Source organism: Hylaeus volcanicus, chromosome 4 (genome assembly GCF_026283585.1).
Source record: "Hylaeus volcanicus isolate JK05 chromosome 4, UHH_iyHylVolc1.0_haploid, whole genome shotgun sequence".
NCBI lineage: Eukaryota > Metazoa > Arthropoda > Insecta > Hymenoptera > Colletidae > Hylaeus > Hylaeus volcanicus.
The window spans coordinates 8843641-8865910 of record NC_071979.1 but is presented as its reverse complement, the minus strand read 5'-3'; the positions used below and the strand labels follow the sequence as shown (position 1 = coordinate 8865910).

General features: G+C 39.0%; 4 protein-coding genes across 5 annotated transcripts in view; 2 read left to right on the top strand and 2 right to left on the bottom strand.

Annotated features, from left to right (window-relative positions):
* The first annotated feature begins 65 nt into the window (after nucleotides 1–65).
* Nucleotides 66–2678, top strand: LOC128874903 (uncharacterized). Of its 2 annotated transcripts, XM_054120056.1 has the most exons (4): nucleotides 66–520; nucleotides 719–998; nucleotides 1861–2117; nucleotides 2264–2678. In XM_054120056.1, the coding sequence occupies exons 1-4, from the start codon at nucleotides 368–370 to the stop codon at nucleotides 2465–2467; spliced, it is 894 nt and encodes a 297-aa protein (XP_053976031.1). In that variant the 5' UTR covers nucleotides 66–367; the 3' UTR covers nucleotides 2468–2678. The 2 variants fall into 2 exon arrangements, with proteins under 2 accessions (XP_053976031.1, XP_053976032.1); XM_054120057.1 differs by lacking the exon at nucleotides 2264–2678 and having other exon boundaries at nucleotides 1782–1917.
* A 47-nt stretch (nucleotides 2679–2725) lies between these two features.
* On the bottom strand, nucleotides 2726–13243 carry LOC128874901 (chaoptin). The gene is made up of 16 exons (XM_054120053.1): nucleotides 13095–13243; nucleotides 12281–12569; nucleotides 11673–11843; nucleotides 10730–11205; nucleotides 10311–10530; nucleotides 9525–9835; nucleotides 8290–8514; nucleotides 7932–8153; nucleotides 7532–7700; nucleotides 6706–7238; nucleotides 6193–6387; nucleotides 5834–6118; nucleotides 5583–5708; nucleotides 5352–5465; nucleotides 4829–5064; nucleotides 2726–4754 (listed from the first exon to the last, which is right to left on the bottom strand). The coding sequence occupies exons 1-16, from the start codon at nucleotides 13095–13097 to the stop codon at nucleotides 4463–4465; spliced, it is 3867 nt and encodes a 1288-aa protein (XP_053976028.1). The 5' UTR covers nucleotides 13098–13243; the 3' UTR covers nucleotides 2726–4462.
* A 1168-nt stretch (nucleotides 13244–14411) lies between these two features.
* LOC128874895 (lysophospholipid acyltransferase 6) overlaps nucleotides 14412–22270 on the bottom strand; it is a 19966-nt gene continuing 12107 nt past the window's right edge. Inside the window, exons 2-11 of the mRNA XM_054120032.1 lie at nucleotides 19039–19184; nucleotides 17925–18002; nucleotides 17368–17459; nucleotides 16872–16983; nucleotides 16536–16671; nucleotides 16055–16202; nucleotides 15773–15978; nucleotides 15255–15452; nucleotides 14989–15140; nucleotides 14412–14905 (exon numbers count right to left, since the gene is read on the bottom strand). Coding sequence (XP_053976007.1) covers nucleotides 14755–14905; nucleotides 14989–15140; nucleotides 15255–15452; nucleotides 15773–15978; nucleotides 16055–16202; nucleotides 16536–16671; nucleotides 16872–16983; nucleotides 17368–17459; nucleotides 17925–18002; nucleotides 19039–19184 — 1419 coding nt within the window. The 3' untranslated portion in view covers nucleotides 14412–14754. The remainder of the gene's footprint in view (nucleotides 14906–14988; nucleotides 15141–15254; nucleotides 15453–15772; nucleotides 15979–16054; nucleotides 16203–16535; nucleotides 16672–16871; nucleotides 16984–17367; nucleotides 17460–17924; nucleotides 18003–19038; nucleotides 19185–22270) is intronic.
* LOC128874896 (uncharacterized) overlaps nucleotides 19240–22270 on the top strand; it is a 3925-nt gene continuing 894 nt past the window's right edge. Inside the window, exons 1-2 of the mRNA XM_054120034.1 lie at nucleotides 19240–21325; nucleotides 21771–22270. The exon at nucleotides 21771–22270 is cut by the window's right edge and continues 894 nt beyond it. Coding sequence (XP_053976009.1) covers nucleotides 21233–21325; nucleotides 21771–22270 — 593 coding nt within the window. The 5' untranslated portion in view covers nucleotides 19240–21232. The remainder of the gene's footprint in view (nucleotides 21326–21770) is intronic.

The following is a 22270-nucleotide window of genomic DNA, read 5'->3' as shown; positions in this document are numbered from 1 at the left end:
ACGCAATACCTTTACGTTAGATTCACGTAACAATCAGAGATGAAATGGTGGGGGTAAGAAAAACGATATCATGTGGTGGGGATGACTCTCCAATGACCTTGAGCGGGTCAGTTGATTTTGTTCCCACTATAAGGACTCAAAAGAATTTATAGCAAATCGAAAAGTCGATTTAAATGAATCGCGCTATACATGTATACTTCGTTGTCAGGTGACGTTACGTATCGACGGATAATTTCATTCGTTTTGTGAATGTGAACGTTCTTCTCGAACGAATGGACATAAAAATTAACTGATATTTTCGTCGTCGTTTACGACGATAAAATTGTAATCGGTGTTTAAAATCGTGCGTAGTTGAAAATTAGCGATTATGCGTACCGAGGGAGGTCCAACTGCGATCCGTGTGTCCTGTTCTTTGAATATGAGTGATTTACAAAGTCAGAACAGTTTCGATTTTGTACCAAAGTCTGATTATAACGAGAAATGGCATCTGGAAAATAAATGTTTTTTTCATAATCAACAAGTAAAACGAGAAATCATGACTTTAAACACTTTGAATCCTGTTTCACACTTTTATACATTTTGTTTGGATCACACCATAATTATTTCCATTCTTCTTAACATTACTTTGCTTTACATAAATTCTTAATTTCCTGCTGTCAAATTTTTGATCTATAAACAGTTTTTATTAAAACTCTGTACATTTTGCATCCTTTAATAGTTTCTAGATGGTAGTAAATGTGATATGGAAAATAGCTATGTGAAAGATCAATCGCCGTGCAATGCTTATCCACATTCGGACGATAAATTCAAATTTAAAACGGATGGGAATGCTTTAAGCCAGATATCAGGCGATTGGAAATACGACGAGTTGATCGATCATACCTTGTCGGATAACATCATCCATGAGGCCGTTATCCCCGATTGGAAATGGAAAAATCCTTACAGCGTTTCGGATCTGGATCGATCGAATCAGAGGAAATACGGTGATTTCGCTTCAGGTAAATTTTGATAGGTAAATTTATCAAGCAAGACAGACGGATGCATTAGACGTGGCTTCTTGGCTTTCATTTTTTTTTTGCTGACTTGATTATTATCTTAGATTAATTAAAACAAATGCTTGTGTTTGATTCCTGTTAATTTTCTCAGAGTTGTATCTAGAAATCCACTTGTCATTTTGTCCAAAAGAATTTAAAAAAATTGTTTGTCGTTTATTCTTCAACTATCCTTCTTTAAAACATTTAAACTATCACCGTTACTCTTGTGGATTCCCATTTTTTTCGCTTTAACTTTAATTAAATAAAAAGAAATTCAAATTTCCCGCCGGAATTTGTGTCGCCATCTAGCGGTCAAAAGGCCGAACTATTTTTCGGAGAATGGTCAGCGCCTCTAGCTGTCGGTACGTTACCAACATGTCGGTAAATTACCACAAAAGCGCCATCTAACGGTGAAAAAAGGAACTATCGAGGAACTTTTTCGTGGTAATTTACCGACAGCTGTCGGTACGTTACCAACATGTCGGTAAATTACCACAAAAGCGCCATCTAACGGTGAAAAAAGGAACTATCGAGGACAAACTTGAGCGTTTTCCCGATAGAGGCGCTGACCATACTCCGAAAAATAGTTCGGTCTTTTGACCGCTAGATGGCGACACAAAGTCCGGCGAGAATTTGAATTTATTTTTATTTAATTAAAGTTAATTAGAAGTATTTGTAGATTCTATTGAGTAGACAAAGAGTCTTCTTCGTGTAAATTAGTACAGAAATCAATTTATGTTTCATTAGCGACTTGTACCTACCAGGGACTATTTTATACTATTAGAGATATGGGTGTATTAAATATAAAATAGTCTCCTTTTCGAAGGGAATGATATTTCAACGAGTTTGTTGCCGGATCCGTGCAATAAAATAGAAAGCTGTTACGAGGATTCTGTTACAATCGACACGAAATCGAACTACTTGCACAATTTCCGAGAGTACCTGGTTAATTATCAAGAATCGTGCGGCGTTCCACGAACAGAATATTCTTTTTCGGCTCTGATCAGGGTAATGGGTCGAGCGACTGGTCGATCTCTCCTCGCTCTATTATACGTGATGTTGAACATCATACCTGTTGCTGAGGTCATAAAAATTATTTTTTTTATGCATTTTCAAGTTTAAAATAAAAAATTTTATTTAATTTCTTTTAAGCATAAAGTAATTAAAGGAGAACCTAATTTAAAACTTCCTCTATGTTTCTATCCTACTGAAAATTCGTTCTATTTAAGGTGTTCCTGTACATATTGCGATTCATTCTGGACAAAATTATCAGCATAAGGAACAGCAAGGACTTACGTCAGACGACAATTCGATGCATCGTGTTTACAACTGAATTGTTCAGTATATACATCTGTTTAATGTTTATATTTGGATTTATCGTCTTACCCATTATGCAAATGGTAATTAGCATAACTGCAAAGATCATGCTATAGAATTAATGCCAATCATCTTATTTTTCAAAATCATTCAAAAACAAATATTGTATTAATTTTTACTTTCGTTAACATTGTGCGAAGGTCCGATGTTTTGTTTTATTCGAAGATTTATACACCAGCGAGTACATCTGCTTTACTTTGTTAATGTTATTTACCGTTTTGTCTATTTTATTCTATTTTACCAATGTTATGTACCGAAAGAATTAATGTTCATGTACATTAAAGGTGGAAGGTTGTAAATAATAACGGAAAACGTTTCTCGTATATTCGGTGCAATTTTATTAAAAAATGTCGTGTCGACGGCATGTATGTATTTGCAAGCGAATATTCTGTTTTTTGTTTTTTTTTTTAACAGATAGGTATAAAATCCTTTTACTGTCGAGTTACAGGACATCATTTGAGAACGTATGTTAAAGTCTGTCTGATCTTACGCTCGATATATTCACTGATCCTTTCGAATATTAAATCAGGATGCCTTTTACATCCTGGCGATTAAACGAAACGTTGAAACACGTTTCTTGTCGAATTAAAACCTCGCGAAACGAAGAAAGTGAGTATCTTTTTACAAGAGATTCGAAAAACAGAAGGAATTGCAATCCTCTTCTTCAAAAATTGACAAAATGGTGTCTAAAATTTGAAAAGTTTCGCCTTCCGAAAATCAATACCCATTTGTCGCTGTAAAAATACGTATTAGTATGGATATACTTTTATGTTCACGAGGTCTTAATTCAACGACAATATGGCGCGAAGGAAACGAGGAGTCGAGTACGACGCTACTGTGTTACTTTTATACAACGATCCCAAGAAGATTAACTAATTACTACGAAGTGAGTGAAACCTCAATTCCTGCTGATTCCGACGATTTACACTTTGTACGAGTATCTGAATATTCATTTGACAGTCTCATTGATTTGAAGCGTGCTGCTCAAGGCGAAGAAACGAAGGGATGTGCAGAAACTTCATTTTCTCAACGACGCGTCGGATTAGGATGCAAGTATAGAAACTATTTCGTGGAAAAAAGTTGGGAATGTCGTTGAAACAACGATCGTGGATGTGATCACGTTTGTGCGAATAGCGTAAACCCTAGGATAATTTCTGCAGTCTTTCCATATCCCTTTTGGGTCTTTTACGACCTTTATATACTTCTAATATAACTTCTTTTATACTTTCATAATTATAATATCATGTTAATGTACCTTTTATCGTGTTCATATGAATAGACTAGAATCAGTAAAGATCCCAGAAATGCTCCTAGGGTTAAGCAATGACCGCATCATGAGCATCGATAACTAAAATCATCGTCGAGAATGATAAATGGATATCACCGAGTCACTATACTCGAAGGTTATTAAAATTACCTGTGAATAAGTAAACTACCGCTACTTATAAATACTGATACTTATCGCTAAGTAAATCCGAATACGTTGGTATATACGTACACATCGCTGAAATGATTTAATATTACATTATGATTATTCAATGGCTTCTCGCGTACAGCGGCGTGCAAATATTTCCAAAGGGTGCCTTCTCGAGCTTCGCTTTAGAATAATACAGAAAAACCTTTTATTTATTCAGAAGAAATATTTCTTTCTTCGTAGTAGAACTAGAGACGCAATTATCTGATGAGTTTTGCACGTCGTTGTACAATATTCTTGTCACCATAAACAAACGCAATCACATCTGTGTTCTTTGGTTGTTGAAAACGAAAATTAACAATTTCAAATTGTACACACGTCTAATACAAAATTGTTCTTTGAAAAACATTATTATCTGTAATAATAGACGTTTAGAACTTTTAAATTCTATCAGAGCTCGAAACGTTTATGATTTCTAATGATGATGTTTGTACCGTCTACGATGTCTTTTCTGTTTAAAAATGAAATAAACAAATACTGCACTGGAACATTTGCATTTCGAGGCACCGGTGCGTCGTGAGGAAAAGAACGGTGACCGAGCCGAAAAGTGTGAAATTCGAGTACACGAAGATTTGTCTCAGTAAATCGCTGCCGCGAGGACGACGCCGCAAAGCAGAGCGAGACGATGAGAAGCTCCGACGTATCCAGCCCCACCCCACCCGCACTCTAGATCATCTTTCAGTGCTTCCAGCACGGAAATGTTGTTTTTGTTCATGCAAAACGTTTCACGGAGATCGTCGTCCCAGTTATTGTTCCAGCAGTCGAACTCGTCGTCCTCTTCGTCCCTTTCGAAATTCTTAAACTCGCTGTAAGTGCTGCACCGGTCCTCTTGGTACTGTCTGTGCTTCCTTTGCCATGTTTCCATCCATCTGGAACAGAGAGCTCTCATTTCTGAAAAGCTCGTTTCAACTCGTTCGTATTTAAATAAAGAAGAGGGCCTCACCCAATATCGCAGTCGCAAGTGAAGTAACTTCCTGTCACCGTGAGCTTCATCAGAAACCGTTTCCCAGGAACTCCCGGTTTGTACCCATTCGAGGGATTATGGAGCGTCCGTACGTCGCTGTGATGAAGATGAACGGTTACGTTTCTCACCCATTCCGCGTTCTCGAACATCATCTTCGGTACGCTACCCACGCTGGTATTGTACATCCCGAAATTCAAGTGTGGATTCCTTATTCCCTAGAAAAAATACAATTTCTCCAGAGCCTTCGTCAAGTCTAAGTACCAGAGGCATTGGAAACCTGAGCAATATGGTTTCTGAGTGAATTCAATGTAATCAATTAAAGATGAACTCTCTGAAAATATTTTACTGGTTTCAATTCTTTGAAATTGTATAAAAATTTATAAAGTACAAAACGAATTCTTCGTATTCGTCTGTCTTTCTCGTACATCATTTAACATTACGGGGCATTAAATATTGCAGTAATATTTTTTAACCGTTTCAGAGAAATATTACAAATGCGTACTCGTAGTATATCTATGTGTATGTTCTTCAGAGCTCGACCGGTCAACGTTATGTTGAACAATTTGTAAGGGAACTTTCCTTTCATCTCTTTCTCCAGATCCGTGTCATTTTGTACCTGAAATCAAAACATTCGATATCTAAGCTTCCCTCGATTTTTTATAAATTAGTGACTCGACACCGTGGATGTATCCTGATTGGAATACTCGAAGTGCAAAATTAATTTTAGACCTACGTCGATGACTAGATGCCTCAGGCCATGGTTGTATTCTAAGATGTTGGGGAAGTTGAAATTCTTCACGCCGTTGTAAGCGGTTATATATAGCTTGCGAAGTTTGGTGGCTTTGCAGAGTGCGCCTGACTGCAATCCAAGAAATATTTATATTTCAATCGAAGGGAACTCGATGTTTAAAATTAACAAAATATTAGCAGTATAAATATTAGGACCATTGAAACCTCAAACATTCCAACGAAAAGAAGACTTACTTCAAACGTCGACAGAGACAACCGTCTTATGTCCAGTTCCTCGAGGCTGTCGGCGATTCCTAAGAAACTAGTGTTGGTGACAGCTGTGATGGGATTGTCCGCGAGACTGAAGGTTTTCAGTTCGGGGAGGGTGTGCGTGATCAGTGGCACCACCGTCAGATCGTTGGCACTCAGGTCCAGGTAATGTAGGGACGTCAAGTTCGATGCCATCTCTGGCGGTATCGATGCCAGCTCGTTGTGCGCCAGGTACAACGTTTGTAGTCGTCGCAGCGGCAAGTCTGGCACCTAAACATAACATCTTCGCTATTACGCGAATCCTTGTCATCCCGATACTGGATGCTTGTTTTTATAATACTTGCACTCAAGAGCGAAATATTGCTCAAATCTAGATAAAGGAGCGAGTCCTCTAAACCGTGGAATGTTCTTCCGCGAGACTCCAGGAGCAGCTGTTTGTTGTGACTCAAGTCGAGATGAGTCAGGTAGTTCATGTCGGAGAACAGCCCATCGTCGAGCCTGATCAATCGATTGTAGGACAGGTCTAGCCACGTTAAACTCTGAAATAAATCATTGAGTAGGGTTCATTCACTTTTTATTAATTTTTGGGTGCGTTAAAAGTTTGGCATGGAAAGGAAGTGGAGATCTACAGTGGAGATAAAGAAAGAGATTAACCCTTGACAGCCCTTATATTTTCCTCAAGCTACACACTTTTGAATCTATCACCGACGACCCAACCCAACCTGTCCAAAGCATTAAATAAAGCTAATTTGCGTGGTGCGTTCGGCACTCCTAATATTGAATTTAAGCTCCCCAGACGTGTTTAGGAATCCCTAGAATGACCGTGCAAGTTTATATAAAGGCTGAGCGAAACGAACTCGTAATCTGAATACGCCGTCGGTGGTGTGAATCCCCGACAGCGAGTTCCAAGACATGTCCAGCATGGAGAGACTCGCAGCAGCGGAAATTGAAAAGGCCTTCATTGGCAGTCTCATGAACTGATTATGAGAAAGATCCAGGCTCTCGATGTTCGTGTCCAAGAACATGCTGTCAGGCAGTGTTCTCATTTTGTTGTGGGAGAGGTCGATGATCCTCAGCTTCTTCAGGGGCCTGAAAGCTTCAGCTGGTAACTCCATGAGCTCGTTCCACGAGAGGAACAGGACCTGGATGTTCTTCGTGTTCCTGAAGCAGTCGAAGTCGATCTCCAATAGGTCGTTGTGGCTCAGATCGAGCCACTGCAGGTGAGGCATGTTCCCGAAGACACCTTGGGTGACGTTGGTCAGTTGGTTGTGGGACATGTGCAGGTGTGTTAACGAGTACTCCACTGGTTTGAAGTAGTACTTCATTATGTCCGAGATGTTGTTGTAGCTAAGGTCGAGGACCTTGATGTTTGACTGTATCGAGCCACCAACTGCGAGGCAACGAAGAGACTATTATTACTATTATTATTATTATAAAATACATGGTATAAAGTAATTACTTATTTATTGGATCGATAAATAAACGTGTCAACGATCCCGCTAGGGAGGAGTGAAGGTTTAACATTCGGTTGGATTGCGTAAGGGAAGCAAACGAAGGCCGGAAGTAGCATCGATTCCAATTTGTAAACAACGGGGTTTCATCGACTTTCATTTAGGGGGCTTAGGGAAATCTTTTTACGGACGTTAAACGAGGTTCGTGGAAAGTATTTAACAAAGGGCTTACTGGTGGTAGCAGGCGTAAACGTGGTGCTATTAATCGAAAGTTTTGGGATCTCGTTGTGGCTTGCGTTGACTTTGAACGAGGACAGTGTTCCCACTTGATCGAACGAGGCAAAATCGAACTCGCTCAGATCGTTGTACGCGAGGTCGAGGAACTCTAAATCCGGCAGATTCTGTAACACATAAAATAATAGTAATAACTAGAATTATTTACTACTTTTCAGTTGTCATTATTTCCTTGTTACAATTTATTAACCATTCGATTTTCTATTATAAATACAGTCAGTCCCATTAATCTCAAATTTATTCACGTGCATATTAATAATGAAACATTTATTTGGAAATATTAAGCTTACCATTTAATTTAGACAAATTTGAATACACATAGAGAGTACGAGACTCACCTGGAATGCTTCGTCCGTGATGTTCTTTATTTTGTTGCCACGCAGGTTAATGTACTTGAGCAGCTTCATATTCATAAACCCTCGTCTTTCGATTATATCTATAGCGTTATCCTCTAAATTTATCGTCGATAATCTGGGCAGGTCGACGAACGTGTGGGTTTGAATTGTTTTGATCTTGTTGAACGCGAAATTCACTTCCTCGAGGGACGAATGTATGTCACCCTGTAGAACAGAAAAATCATTGATCTAACTATACTGGTAGAATAACTGTACGTAGAATTAATATTTTAATTAAGTCGCTTAACTTTGAGGAGTGTGGCAATACAAGGGAGAGAAATTGTGACCCGAAGAACTTTACCTGGAACGTGCCCTTTCTGATGCTATCGATTTCGTTATCCTGCAACTCGATTCGTTTGATCCTCTTCATGAAATGGAACGACGTGTCTGGCATGGATTTAATTTTGTTGTTGCTGAAGTCCAGATGTTGCAGATTCGTCAGGAACTTGAAGGGTGAGTTCGGTATCTCGGAGAAGGAAGATGACAGGCCGTGAGACATTCTTAACGTCAGAAGAGAATGACCCACCTAACAAAATATATTAATCAGACCATTTCAAATTTGTGTTATAGTATAAGAAGAAGTCTGTCTAATTTGCTGTTCGAGACAAAATAAATATTATTAACAGAACTTAATAGCAATGTAAAATATTTTTACTTAAACTGCATTTATAAATGATCGAATGCATAAGCATAGAATTAATTTCTGCATCTAATATATTTTTTTCTACTATACCAGGTATTTCAAACTCGTGGTTATTATCGATGCGAAAAGAAATTGTTTAGCGAATTAGGATAAGACTTATCACGGCAACGTCCTAGACCTCGACAAAACTCTAATCTACGTAAATCCGTCGGATTCAGTGTGGTTCGGTTAATACCTAATGCTTTTCGAACGACAACTTCAGTTTCCGATACACGTGAAACGTTATGATGTCTGATGCTTCTAAACAGGTCAAGTATTTGTTACACTTTATTGGAATTATCCGTGGCTATCAAGGCCTTTACGTATGCCATTCGAATCTAGTTCAATTAAATATTAAGGTAAATAACTGATTCTCATCGATCGAGTGCACTGCGAGTTTGTATGGTTGCGGCTATTAGAAATGCAACTGGCATAACTCGAAAGGCCAATGAGTCGTTTGTCTCTCTTCCGACGAATCGTAGAAGAGAATCGTAACAATGGCAATGAAAATCTGCAGATCGAATTTCGTATATTGTAAAATAAGATAATGGAGCGAGACGGGTGAAAATCGGGTCCTGGATTTCGAATAAATCGAAATTTGACTTTGATTTGCTCCAGAATTGATTGCAAAAGTAATTCTCAATCTTCATCACTGAGAAAACAGAAAATTTCTTTTTCATCTGTCAGAGGATTACTTTCGAGTCATAAACCCAGCTTTAATCGCTTTGGTGTCGAAATGAAAATTCTTTTCAGTCTTCAACGGTTGGATTTGATGAATTCGTCGCGTCGAGACGCAATGGAACAAAGTAACTTTCTTTTTCTGAAGTAAAATTGAAGAAAAGCGATGGAATTACCTCCGAGAAGGCCTCGTTCTCTATCGATGAGATGGCGTTCTCTGAGAAATCTAGGTACTTGATCCCTCGAACGTGCATGAAAGCGTGGCTCTTGATGGTGTTCAAATTGCTCTTAACGATGTGAAGCTCCTTGATATCCATTCCGTACTCCATGAAATCCTCCGGGGATAGTGTCGACTGTGGCATCTTCGAGATCGAAAGGAATCGCATGTTCCTCATCTGTCTTAGATCCTGAAGGGACACCACGCTGTTCTCCTTCCCGCTCAGGTCCAGATTGTACAGGGAGTATTGGAAACCGTTGAACACCTCCACTGATAACGCGTTGTCAACCAAACATATCAAGTAAATCAGCAAATAAATATAGTACTGTGTCGAATTTACAAGACATACAAATACGTAATTCGCAATTGAACATTTTAGACACTATGCGTAGTATCTTTCGTCATCAAGGTTTCATTTATCAATTTCGTTTATACACATCTTTCGTAAATAAACGTCAAATGATAAGAACGTATACACACGTTTACGCACGTATGTATATACACACTCAAATAAATACTTTTATATCGAACATGTGTTCGTCCTTTATAAAAAATCAAGAAATAATAATTATTATTAGTAGTAGGAACGTCGAATAAACAAACTTCATTCGAAAATAATTCAGCGAACATAATCGAGTGTGCCATAAGAAAGAAGTGTCTATTGAATGTACGAACCAATAGGAATGAAATGATGATTGAAATGGCAGTAGGATAGTAGGATACATTATGGGATTTTTCATCTTACCTGGAGAGAAGGTCTGGATCTTGTTTTCGCGGAAACTGAGAGTCCGCAGAAAATCGTATTCCTGGAAGATGGGGTTCGGAAGAGCGGTGATATTGTTTCCAGAGAGATCTAGCAGTTCCAAGGACGATTCCAGGCCTGCAAAGTCCGCGGAATCGACATCCATTAGGTCGCAATCGGTGAAGTAGAGTTCTCGTATCCTCGAGTCCCTGAATGCGCCCTCCTGAAGCGCATCGTTCAAATTTTCAGCTACTTTTCATCAGAGTCTTTGATTAACGATAAATACTACCATTTCGACGCATTCATCGATACTTAGAAATCATTAATTACATTTCTCTTTAGTACTTTTACTTATTATTATCATTTTAATATATGTATGTATATGTTTGCATCAACAGTGTGACTTTCACTCTCAACCCTACCTCGATCAAGCTCAGAGGATTCCCGTCGAGGTAAGTCCTGTTGACCTTGAAAAAGTGCTGAAAGTCACCAGGCATGAGAACTTCGATCTGATTGTAGTCCAGCCTCAGAGTATCCAAGGACAGTTGAAGCCCCCTGATCTCTGGCTCCTGCTGAGGGTTCAGCATCCTGGAGATCCTGTTGTAGCTCAGATCGAGGATCTTTATTCTCTTCAAGGACGACAGCTGCGAGTAGGGGATGTTGGGCAGTTGATTTCCATTTAGGTAGAAATGCACCAGATGAGCCATGCCGTCCCTGAACACCGAAGGATCGATCTCCTTCAGGTTGTTCTCCCTCAGATCGAGCATGTCCAAGTACGTGAGGCCAGCGAACGCGTCAGCTGGAAGTCTGTCGATAGCGTTTCGCCCCAGTCGCAGCTTCTGCAGAGAATTCTCCAGGCCTCGCCAGTTATCCGATGCTATCTTGGATATCTTGTTGCCTGTCGAGGTAACGAGTGCATTTCACGTGGAGCTCATAGGGGGTAGGTATTGTTGCAAGGAGTTGTTCAAATTACTAGGCTCTAATAATCAGGGAAATCAAAAGGGAAATATGTTTCTGGTTTGAGGAAGCAATGTTAGATGGTGTTTCTAACTGATACATCAAAGTTGGAAAATTTAACAACTTTAGACGATTTTGCATTGTATTTTTATGTTTTTATTGTGTAAAAATGTCACTTTCCATAAATGTTATATTCTATATATTCTGAAATGCAATAGAAGCATGTAAAACTATATGCAATTATATAGAATGAAATATTATGAAATATACGACTGGCTGTATAATTGCATATAATTCTACGTGTTTCTGTTGTATTTTCCACATCTTAAAAATCAGTTTAAGATAAATTGGCCCCTCCTCGAGTCGTGCTACGAAGGAGGACATCGAAGGTATCGAAAGAGGAAGTACCTGTCAGATCGAGAAGTTGCAACTTCTGCAAATGCCTGAACGACCTGCTGGGCACCCTCTCGAGGCGATTGTAGGGTAATTCGAGCTCCCATAACGATCTCTCAAGCCCTAGGAAAGCTTCGTCCGGGATGTCGGCCAGGGGATTATGCTTGATCCGTAGGTTGTAGAGACCTGAGAGATAGGGGAGCACCGTGTGCGTGAAAACTGAACTGCCACGTATCGTTTGTCTGTAACGTAATCGATGACGCCCGGCCGATGCCCTTTAACCCCTATTTCCTTATGCTCCTACACGGTAATCTCTTAAAATGATCAATGTACCGAGAGATTCTGGCACCCTGGTATAAACTGCGGGTCCTTTACCAACAAATGATCCAAATAAGAGGAAAATGATGGAAAAGAAATATACCTTTGATAAATAATTGATAAGGAATATTTTTTATTTGGATGCATTAGTGCAGTTTCAACGTATGCATTTGCACTTGTGTCTTTTAAATGGAACCTTGCATCCTTTTTACAGAAATCGATTCTTCTCTGAATAAATTAATGTTGTAATTGAGTAGTAACGTGGTAGTTAAATGTGGTAATCGAGTTTGTGGCATTCTTGGTACCTGTGTTCATGAGAAATTGCGGCTGCAGAAACATCAGTCCATTGTTCTCCAATTGCAGCATGAACACCTTCGAGGAGTTGATTGGCTGAGGTATCCGCGGCATGGGAACGTTGTAACAGGTGACTATACCGAGATCGGGGATGGCTTTCGAGCAAGTGCACAGGGGGTTGAAGAAGCACGGCGGATACTGCACGGGCAATTCATGCATCCTGACCACGGACGCCCACGTCATTAGAATCAGTGTGACGATCACCATAACGTACCCCAGTCTCACCATCGTTGCCAAATTCTGCGAATCAATCAATCTTCGTTTGCGAAATACAAACTTGGGTTAAGTCTTTTGGACAATTTAGCGTTGGGATTTTTCGCTAAGAGAAGTAACATTTTGTTGTGCTTCATAAATATAATAGTAGAAAATAGTTGTCTACGAAACTAAATAATTAACACCGTATTCTTGGGCGTGCAAAGGCCATCGAAGAGTTCACGAGTTCATCACCCCAAAGTGCAATTCTTTGAAGATGCTCAAGCAATCGAGTCGAACAAGTATTATTCCGTCGTTGCTAGTGATTTTCAATTGTTGTCCCCCGCATCACCTACACATTATTCCCTATACATTCTACAGCACACAAAGGTTCCAATTTCGATACTTTAATTGCGTTCAATATCCAAACACACTCTATATACCTAAACACCGATCTCTAAGCGCCAGACAACAGAAATCGAGCACAATTTTCGTTTTTACAACTCGAAATTGCTAACTTTTTTCACTGTCCTTTGCACATCCACCGTTCAACGGATCGACGAATCAAATTACCATGATATTCCTTGGATCGAAGGAGCGCGTATCTATCTATCGGTGACTCGCGATCGTCGCGGTTCGATCGCGATGATCACACTAAGGATTCTACCAGCCAAGTGGCCGCCGGCACCCTGTCTAATAAGGCTTCGGGAGTGCTGAACAGTTTCGGTGCTTCTCTTTACCCGATTATGAGGACGGTATTCCATTAGGCAGCGAGTGAAAATAATCGCGAAAAGCATCAGTGAATGCCCATGCTGCTGCTATAGTTATTCGAAACGTCGCGGTGACGACGCTGGCACGTGGAGGATGATGACATCGCGACGAAACGGATTTCGCGCGATGGCACGCTGCACCAGCGTGATTTTAACATAATAAACATTTGTTTACCGATGAGACTCCCCTATTTCGTCGAATTTTTCTATTCTTAAGTACTCAACCCTTTACGGTTTATTCATCCGACGTTTAGATTCAAAAATAAAAAATAAAAACTCAAAAGTCATTTTTCAGTTTATTATACAGAATTGGTGTTTAACTCTTTATGCAGGTACAAGGTGAGCGGTCAAACATTATAACGATTGGATGAGTATTTATTGGACCATACCAAATAGCTTAATAAGCTTATTAAGCTGTTCTGTATGGTCCAATAAATACTCATCTAATAACATATTATCAGCGATAACCAAAGGAGCAATAAATCGAATTTATCAGCGAATTTATATTTCGATATACAACTATTTTGCTAAAATTAACCTGCTATGCAAAGTTCGGTAAATTCTCTAATCCTTTATTAGGAATAACCAAAAGGGTAATAAATTACTTACCTACACATTGAAGCTTTATTTAATAAGTTTAACGTCCGAACAGTAATCGAATGAAGCAAGTTAAGTTATCAATAATTTAGAAGTGTTTAAGTTCTTTTAGCAATCTATAAAATCACGCAGTAAAATGATTATTCGCGTTTCAAAGCAGTATTATAAAAATATAGCATATATATCACGAGTCTACATTACTAGTTTAAATTCATACTTACGTAATGGGTCTTGAAGATTAGTCACATTTCCGAAAAATATCTAATCTTCTGTTATCGATTCATAAGCACTATTGCCGTCAATAAAATATTTAAGAATAATGGTCGATAAATAAATATTCAGATTTATTTAAAATTAATAACGATATTATTGCGGATACGAAAAGTATAAAACTGTAAAATCGGTCATCAACTCTCATAATTAAAACTGTGTAATATGTCCTAAGTAAATGTTACAGTCTATCAATAATACTTACGGCAACACCGCAATAAGAAAAGGGGAGGGAGGAAAAGGAACATAAAAATGCTAAAGATGATCATCGTGTATTCGCGCGAACAATAAAATCTGCAGCTTTGCCAGATCTCTTCTATTTGCTGGCGAACATTAAACGGCAAACGGTCTCCTTTCTTAACATATACACGAGACACTCATAAATATACGATATTATTCACTCACATTATATAAAACAACTATACTCTTTACACGCTCGACATAAAATCTGTATCGTTAACACTTCATAACAATAAATATCGTACGTATGTATGTGCGCGTGTTTATATAATATATACATAATATTTAGATGTATAGTAAAACATTCATAAAAAATATGTTTCTCTCGTGACCGTTCGGTCGCGTTGAAATAGATTTCACATGATTTTGCGCGCATTCCCGTTGACTAATTCCTGAGAACCGTTTGGTCCCTTATCGGCGACCTTTGTGTGCGGTGGAATCTTCGGAAGACGTGGTGCGACGATTATTATAGCTAGGCCCATTAAATGTGGGATCAGGTATAAAAACCTAAAAAGAAAAACAAAAATGGAAACACGTTATCATATCGCGTATAGTTTAGACGGAAAATATTTCTCCTTGGAGTTACTCACAGGTACACTCGAATACTTGGCATAAATTCCAAGAGTACAAAGCTGAAAGCTATATAGGACATCGTAATTCGTGTTGCAGCGAAAGTAAGCGCATCGTAAAGGAACTTTTTACTTTTGGACCCTAAAAAGTACGGGCGAATGTTGCGACGACTCTGTCGGAATAAGAAATGGAAGCTTATCAACCATGAATTGTATTTTCATAAGGAATAATGTTTTATATACAATATACTATTTTATGCGGGGTTATTCACTCGCGATCGACTTACAATTCTCGATACCATGGTGAAGAAGGCTCCGTTAGCGAACGTCATATAGTAACCGGGGTAGAACCCGTGCCACAAAGCGGAAAGGGCATACGTCCACAAAATTTTATTGGATTTGACTCTTTCATATACGATATACCTCAGCCACTTTGTGGTTCCTTTGTTCCAACTATCGATACTGTCCTTCAAACTCACGGACAACTGAAAATTAAAATAATTTCGTACAGTAGATCATTTCTAAATTCGTTTACATCTGCAGGCACGTCGCTTCTGTCTTTTTTTTATTTTTTTTTTGTTTTTTGTTTTTAGATATTGTATCACACAAGTTTTGTCCCGCTAGATCGCTGAAATATCACACTGTGCGTCACCCAGAAATGGGTGATAGGACTTTCCATTAAGGAACTAAACAAATTAATTTCAAAGGTAATAAAATTGATAACGATAAAATTTTAACTTTATAGGAATTTTCACCAGTTTTAGTTTGGCACCCAACGTGTTAAGTAGCAATAACGAAGGAATACCTCGAAACCAGCGACATCGACGTTGGAGTACAGATTCCAGTTGTTTGCACCGTCTTTAGCAGACCAGTTGTACCCAATTCCTGAATTATTGCAGATCGCGTCAGCAAAAATCCAAGCGTGGTAATACTTGAAACGGATCAACATCGTGACCATCATCAAGTACCAGAACTTCTGGATTACCGTCGTGTTCTCTAAAAATTCTTTCTCTGAAAGGAAAACATAGCTTCGTCATAGCAAGAAAGTAACGCGCGTATGAATACCAAACAGATGCTCGGATCGAACCTTTCAGTCTTTGAATCGAGTACGTTGGAATGAAAGTCACGAACATGGCGGCACATAGTACGCTTACTATGACTTTTTTTATCACGACGGGTGTAGGGGATGGCTCCAGGACTATCTCGTCGTAGTGACTGGAGCTTTTGTCGCAGCCCTGGAAGCATAATTTACCTATTCACTCGATCAGTCTTGGTTTGGTTGGTCGATCAGTGCGAGTTTGTATCGCGTGGTTATAGCGAAGACATGGAAGTATCAAATAAAAATTATTTCAGCACAGACAAAAATATTTTTAACCATTTTTTTTTTAAATTATATTAAACAAATGCATTGTTTCTATGGCGGAACCGCTTTTAAAAAATTTGTTCACTGTCTGGTGGTACTTTCAAAACGATGGAGAAATGTAAATTGAAAATCTCGAATGAAAATTCTTAGGTCCGCTTAATTTAGATCGCCCTGTACAGAGAAAAACGTTTGCAATCGTGTTTACCGTCAGAGCTTTCCGTCCACTTAGGTTGTGTCCTTGAATGAAATCCATGTAATCACGATACAGTATCACCGGACCGGCCATCAGAGCTTGAAAATGGAAGACGTAGCTAAAGTACTCCAAAGTGCTCGGCATCTTTCTAAAATAAATCATGCATAATGGATTTTATCGCAGCCTACGATGAAATGAAGCGGCTAGACCTGAGTCATCGCGCGACGACGAGGGGGCGGCTCTTGGATATGAATGAAAAGTCGCATAAGAAACGGCGTAGCCGTTCTTTGCCTTCTGGTATCGTGCACTAGCGGAATAAACGTCCGTTAGTGGAAGACGTCAACTCACTTCACGGCTTGATGAAGCTGCGATGGTGTGAGTTCCTCCTCGCGGCGTGTCAAGCCGTCGTGTATGCTGTACGCCAGGCTGGTCACCTTCTGTGTGATCACCATCAGCGGTCCTGCCATATAATCAGTTTCGTACATTTTTAACCGACTTTGAAATGGAGGAGGTTACTCGATTCGCCATGTATTCTGTTTCTTTTTCTTTGGGGGGAGGGTGGGGGGAGGGGAGGGGATCTATTCTACCTTTCCAAAAAATTTGTATCGTAGTCTGTGGATATTCGTAAAGCCAAGAAAGATTGGAGCATGAGAAGGGAAATTTTACAACGAGAATTTTGGAGGAAGGTTGTTCAAGCTATTAAGTGACTTATTTTTATTCATATAGGAACTCGTAATATATATTGAAATGAAATGTATTTAATCACAAATATCGAATGTCAAAACAGACACACGACGGAAACTGAACTCGTGACGATCGTCAGGAAACGACAAGCAACACTTACCGGTGATATCGAGTGTATACGAGCTATAATTGTACATCTGTCGATGGTAGTGCACGCATGATAAGTAAGCCAACGCGGTCGTCAGCACAACCCTGAAACGTGTTACCAAGACGAGTTAGTAAGTTCAAGGGACGATCGTCGACCGTGGATGACGACAACAGACGCGAAAAGGCTTCAGAGTTTCGTATCTCGCGATCAACGCGCGATTTTTCACGCGCGTGTCGCTGAATTAACAAAATTATTAAAGCTGTTCGAAGTAGTGGAACGTTCCAAAAAGCGCGCAACTTTGGAACGTTGTATCTCGGGAACTAGACGGTATAAGTGATTTCTAATTTCAGTGGAATAGGTATCGATACTTAACTTAAATTTTTGGAAAATTGCAGAAAAGTTTTAAATCATTTATGTTTGCCTAAAGTATCTTAGGGAGAGAAGATATTCGTGATATTCGTAGCTACGTTCAACATTTTTTTTTTTTTTTCGAAAACAATTTACTTAATGGAAACATCATCTATCTATCAATAGTAACCAGAATAATTGTGTGGTTGCATGTGACTTGCCTCTGCAGATTGCGAGGATTTTGTGTTCGCATTACTATGTAACATAATGCTGGGAGACCCGCGAGGTGTATCGTCTGTCTGGAAAAAAATATAAATTCATAAAGCATGGCGTGTTGATTCCTCTTAACTTTTTTAAATCTAATCGAAAGGATAATAAAAATAAAAATTTTCTTCGTGCAGGTGATTTTATACACTGCATAATTAATAACGACGAAGCTTGCAATTGTTTATACATAAAAGAGAATTCTAGATTTAATCGTAACTACTCTTTCTTATTAATGCATGAGAGCAAATCCTGGATAAGAAATAATGCATAATGCAGTAGTTTCGATTTAAGGCATTGATAAATTAAAAATGGCCGTGACATAATTCGACCTCGACTTAAAAATGCTAGTGACGGATCATTGCAGAAATATCTCGACTGATATCACCTGAATTAATATAGCAAGCTTCTTTTGTTCTTCTGATCCCCTTAAACTCTGTATTTGCGGATAGGGACGTAATATTAGCACTTATCGCAACTACAACGACGCAACCTTGATTGGCCATGAATCATGATTGAAGTTGCAGTCGGTGGAGCTACAGACTTTGCAATATACAAGTTTCATTCGTCAATATTTTTCGTTTTCTATATTTTCATTAATCGAGAGCTGTTTTATATTTCATATTTTCTAAATATCTGGTATCCGAATGGCTATATAACGAACACATTGTAAATTTACTTCGACTTCGACCATATTAGACGAGTATACGCAGACTTGTGCGACAGACTGTATATCCGCTTATCTTCATATCAAGCGCTTAACATGACCACTTGCACCTGAATGGAGACATGTAAACGTCTCATCTTCTGATACGTTCAAAACTCTCGAGTGATACTGAGATTTATCTGCAATCTTGATGAATACACATTGGTATTTCAACCTCCTCGATTTATCTCAAACTATTAATTTTTTTCAAACCCATGGCTCCAGCACAAGTGAATAATTGTGTATAATTGTAAACACTCTTGTATAATTTCAATGATTAATGACTTCACCCGACGACATTATTCTTACTCGTCGAACTTCTTCTCGGTTAATTAATTAAAGTCCAACGACACGGACTGACTTACTTGCCAAAGCAGAAATACCCAAGAGCGAGACCAATGATGAGACCAAAGACGTGTCTGGTGGCTGCTGTTACGGCGAATGGGTTAAGGAACGTCCTTAAAAATCCGGCCAATATCAGTGCTGTGAATTGTGTCAGCAGGAAATTCACCTGCGTAGGAAAAAGGAACGTACTTACTAAATTAATAATAAATTAAGGGTAAGGTACTCGGTATTTTCCTTATTAGTCCTCTTCAGGATACAGATTATAATACACCGAGTGTAAGATGATGGAACCGTGTAAAAATAAAGAAAAAATATAGAATGAAAGTTTCTGATACGAGGTTACTCGTCTGAGACAATATATGTGTACATGAATCACTATTTAAATTTGATATTGGTGTTTGTAAACATTGACTTATTCGAGCTAGTTAAAGCAAAAAATGATTGTCGGTGTTCAGATAATATGCCAACATCAATACACTCCAATGTAAATAGAAGTAGTTAGTAAGAGACGCATTACTCGAGTCGTACAGTATGCGCATCCAATGAATACTTAAGATTAATTTCCTTCGAAAACGAAACTACGAATCAGAAAATTTTATTTTACATTAATTAACACAAACGCAGAGAAGAAGAAATACAAGCAAAGATAAGATATTATTTTTAATAGATACTCCAGCACAAGTGAAACGTTTATTTACTCCACGTACGAAAAATTCGCTAAGGGTTATGAATCGGAGAAAATTGACCTATTGAGTCACGCCTGCCTGCAGTGTCAACGTTAGAATGGCAAAGAATGGAAAGTCAAGAGAATGAGTCAACTTAGCGGGGAAAAACTCGAGTAATGTCTTCAAGTGACAGATGTGTTCCACGGGGACGCACTAGCGTCGAGATGATTAATCGTCATCTCCGTCTCGACACACAATCGTCAAAACAGTCGGCCGAGTATCACGTTTCGCTCGCTCGAAGAGAATTATGCAAATAGAAATTGTGTTTCCCCGAGAGTTCTTGCTCTTCGAGTTTAGGGGATTCCTTAATTCCACGCCACATTTTTCCTCTTGGTGGAATTTTCAAATTACGTTTGAAAATTGTCAAGATGTTTTATTTTAATAGATTAAAATTAGTTGTAGTTAAGTTTCCAAGTTTGTATTTTTAATAAACATTCAAGATTCAACGTACCGTGTAATATTCATTAACTAACAATAAGAAAGCTTTTCCTTTAGGTTATATTGACAAGTTCTACCCTGTACAGGTCCCTATCGAATTCAAAGAAAAATTATGCAATTCATCTATAATTAAATAAAAATTGAGAAACATTCAAATTGTAGTAATTCCAGTGCCTATTCGCAAAGAATGACAGAACGTACGTTCTGCGAACTACGAAGGCCGACTATGACAGGGAACAACCACTTTACAGACTCCATTGTTTCCTCGTGTTCATAAAGCGTCGCATTCATCGAAAATAAAACGATATTTTTTCCAAACGGGCGTACAAAACGTTTCACGTTGAAAAATACTGCGAATGCTATTACCGTGTTACGATTCTAGAATCGTTTGAAACGAGTAATTTGCTACGCTTATCACCCACGAATGATGAAACACAGGTATACAGCAAACGTGGATATAGAAAATGTTTGAAGCTGATTTCTAGATACTATGGAAGAAGGAAATTATAATTTTAGAATTTTCAAAACATGAAAAAAGCTTAATTTAAGAAGGGTCTCGAGTGATCCCTGGGGTAAAATTCGTTAGAAACTATTTGAGACGAGCAATTAATTTATCGATTAGTAAAGATTTGGAAGACATGATAGATCTATGCAAAAATGATGTGATATCAATACAATATGTATAAAGAAAGCAACTCAAGTTTAGTTCTCACATACCTGATCCAAAGCTATTGTTCTAAACTCGATCAAACGGATCGCAAATTCAAACTACACAGCTACGTCAAATGCGTGCATGCTGACTCGGTCTAATGACCCTTCCTGACCCGACGCGAGGAATTCCCCAGAACCAAGACAAATCCAATGCACAAAGAGAGAGAGAGACAGAGGAGGATAAGAACTCGACGGTGAACCCCCTGGTAGTACCTCACGATGAGAATTCAGTATATAAGACCAAGCTTCTATCAAATGTGACATTCACACCAGTCAGCTTCACTCGAGAGCATTAGGAAGCTTGTGTTCTGCACTTCGAGGACTTTTGAAGGACTCCGCCATGAAGTTCATCGGCCTTACACTGGCTCTGCTCTGCGCAGTCGCATACACTGCTGCCCAACAAGTTCAACTCGAGGATGTAGAAGAATCCTACGTGAGTACACATCTCTTCTTTCATACGGGGTTCTTAGGAAAGCCCTTGATCATCCTTGTTGAAATGAACAACAAGGAAGAAAGAATAACTCTTCTTTACATTGTGGTCAATTTAACTGCAATATTTTGTTTACTTCGTGGCCACCATAACTACACTTATACTGAACCTGAAAGTTCAGAGAGCACGAGTTTTTTTTTTCATTTCAAAGAAGCACTTTAATACAGGTGACTCCACCAAAAGTGATTACTACCTTTTTTAAAAAAATAAAAGGAAACATGTACAAATACAATTGCACAATTTGTTGAAGCTACAATGAACAGTATTTGAGAAAAATCATTATCTAAACGAAAAAGGGCACTTAACCTTTACTCTCAACGCTTGAAGCCGAAATACAAAAGAATTTACACTATTTTCCTCGTTCACCCTAAGATTGACTGTTTTTCAGACTCCGGACCGCGTGAGGCGTGAAACAGGTGAGAACGATCGTGGATCTGTTGTGGTCCGTGCAGAGAAACCCTTGAGTGGCCCAGATAGACGACCATCACTGGACCTCGATTACCATCAGAACTTGGGGAATGGAGCTAGCACCTATGGTGGCCTCAACATTCGTCCAGGACAGCCTGCTCAGCCACATCTGGGTCTTCAGTACGAACGAAATTTTGACAACGGTAATGGTTTCATCAGAGGACATGGCCAAGTTCAAAGAGGTCCTGGAGGTAGAGCTGATCCGAGTTTTGGACTGACCGGTGGCTGGAGGTTCAAACGCGAAGCTGAACCGCAGGGATCTCTCGTGCTCGAGGCACAGAAACCCTTCAGTGGACCGGACAGGCGACCATCAGTGAACCTCGATTACCATCAGAACTTGGGGAATGGAGCTAGCAGCTACGGTGGCCTCAATATTCGTCCAGGACAGCCTGCTCAGCCACATCTGGGTCTTCAATACGA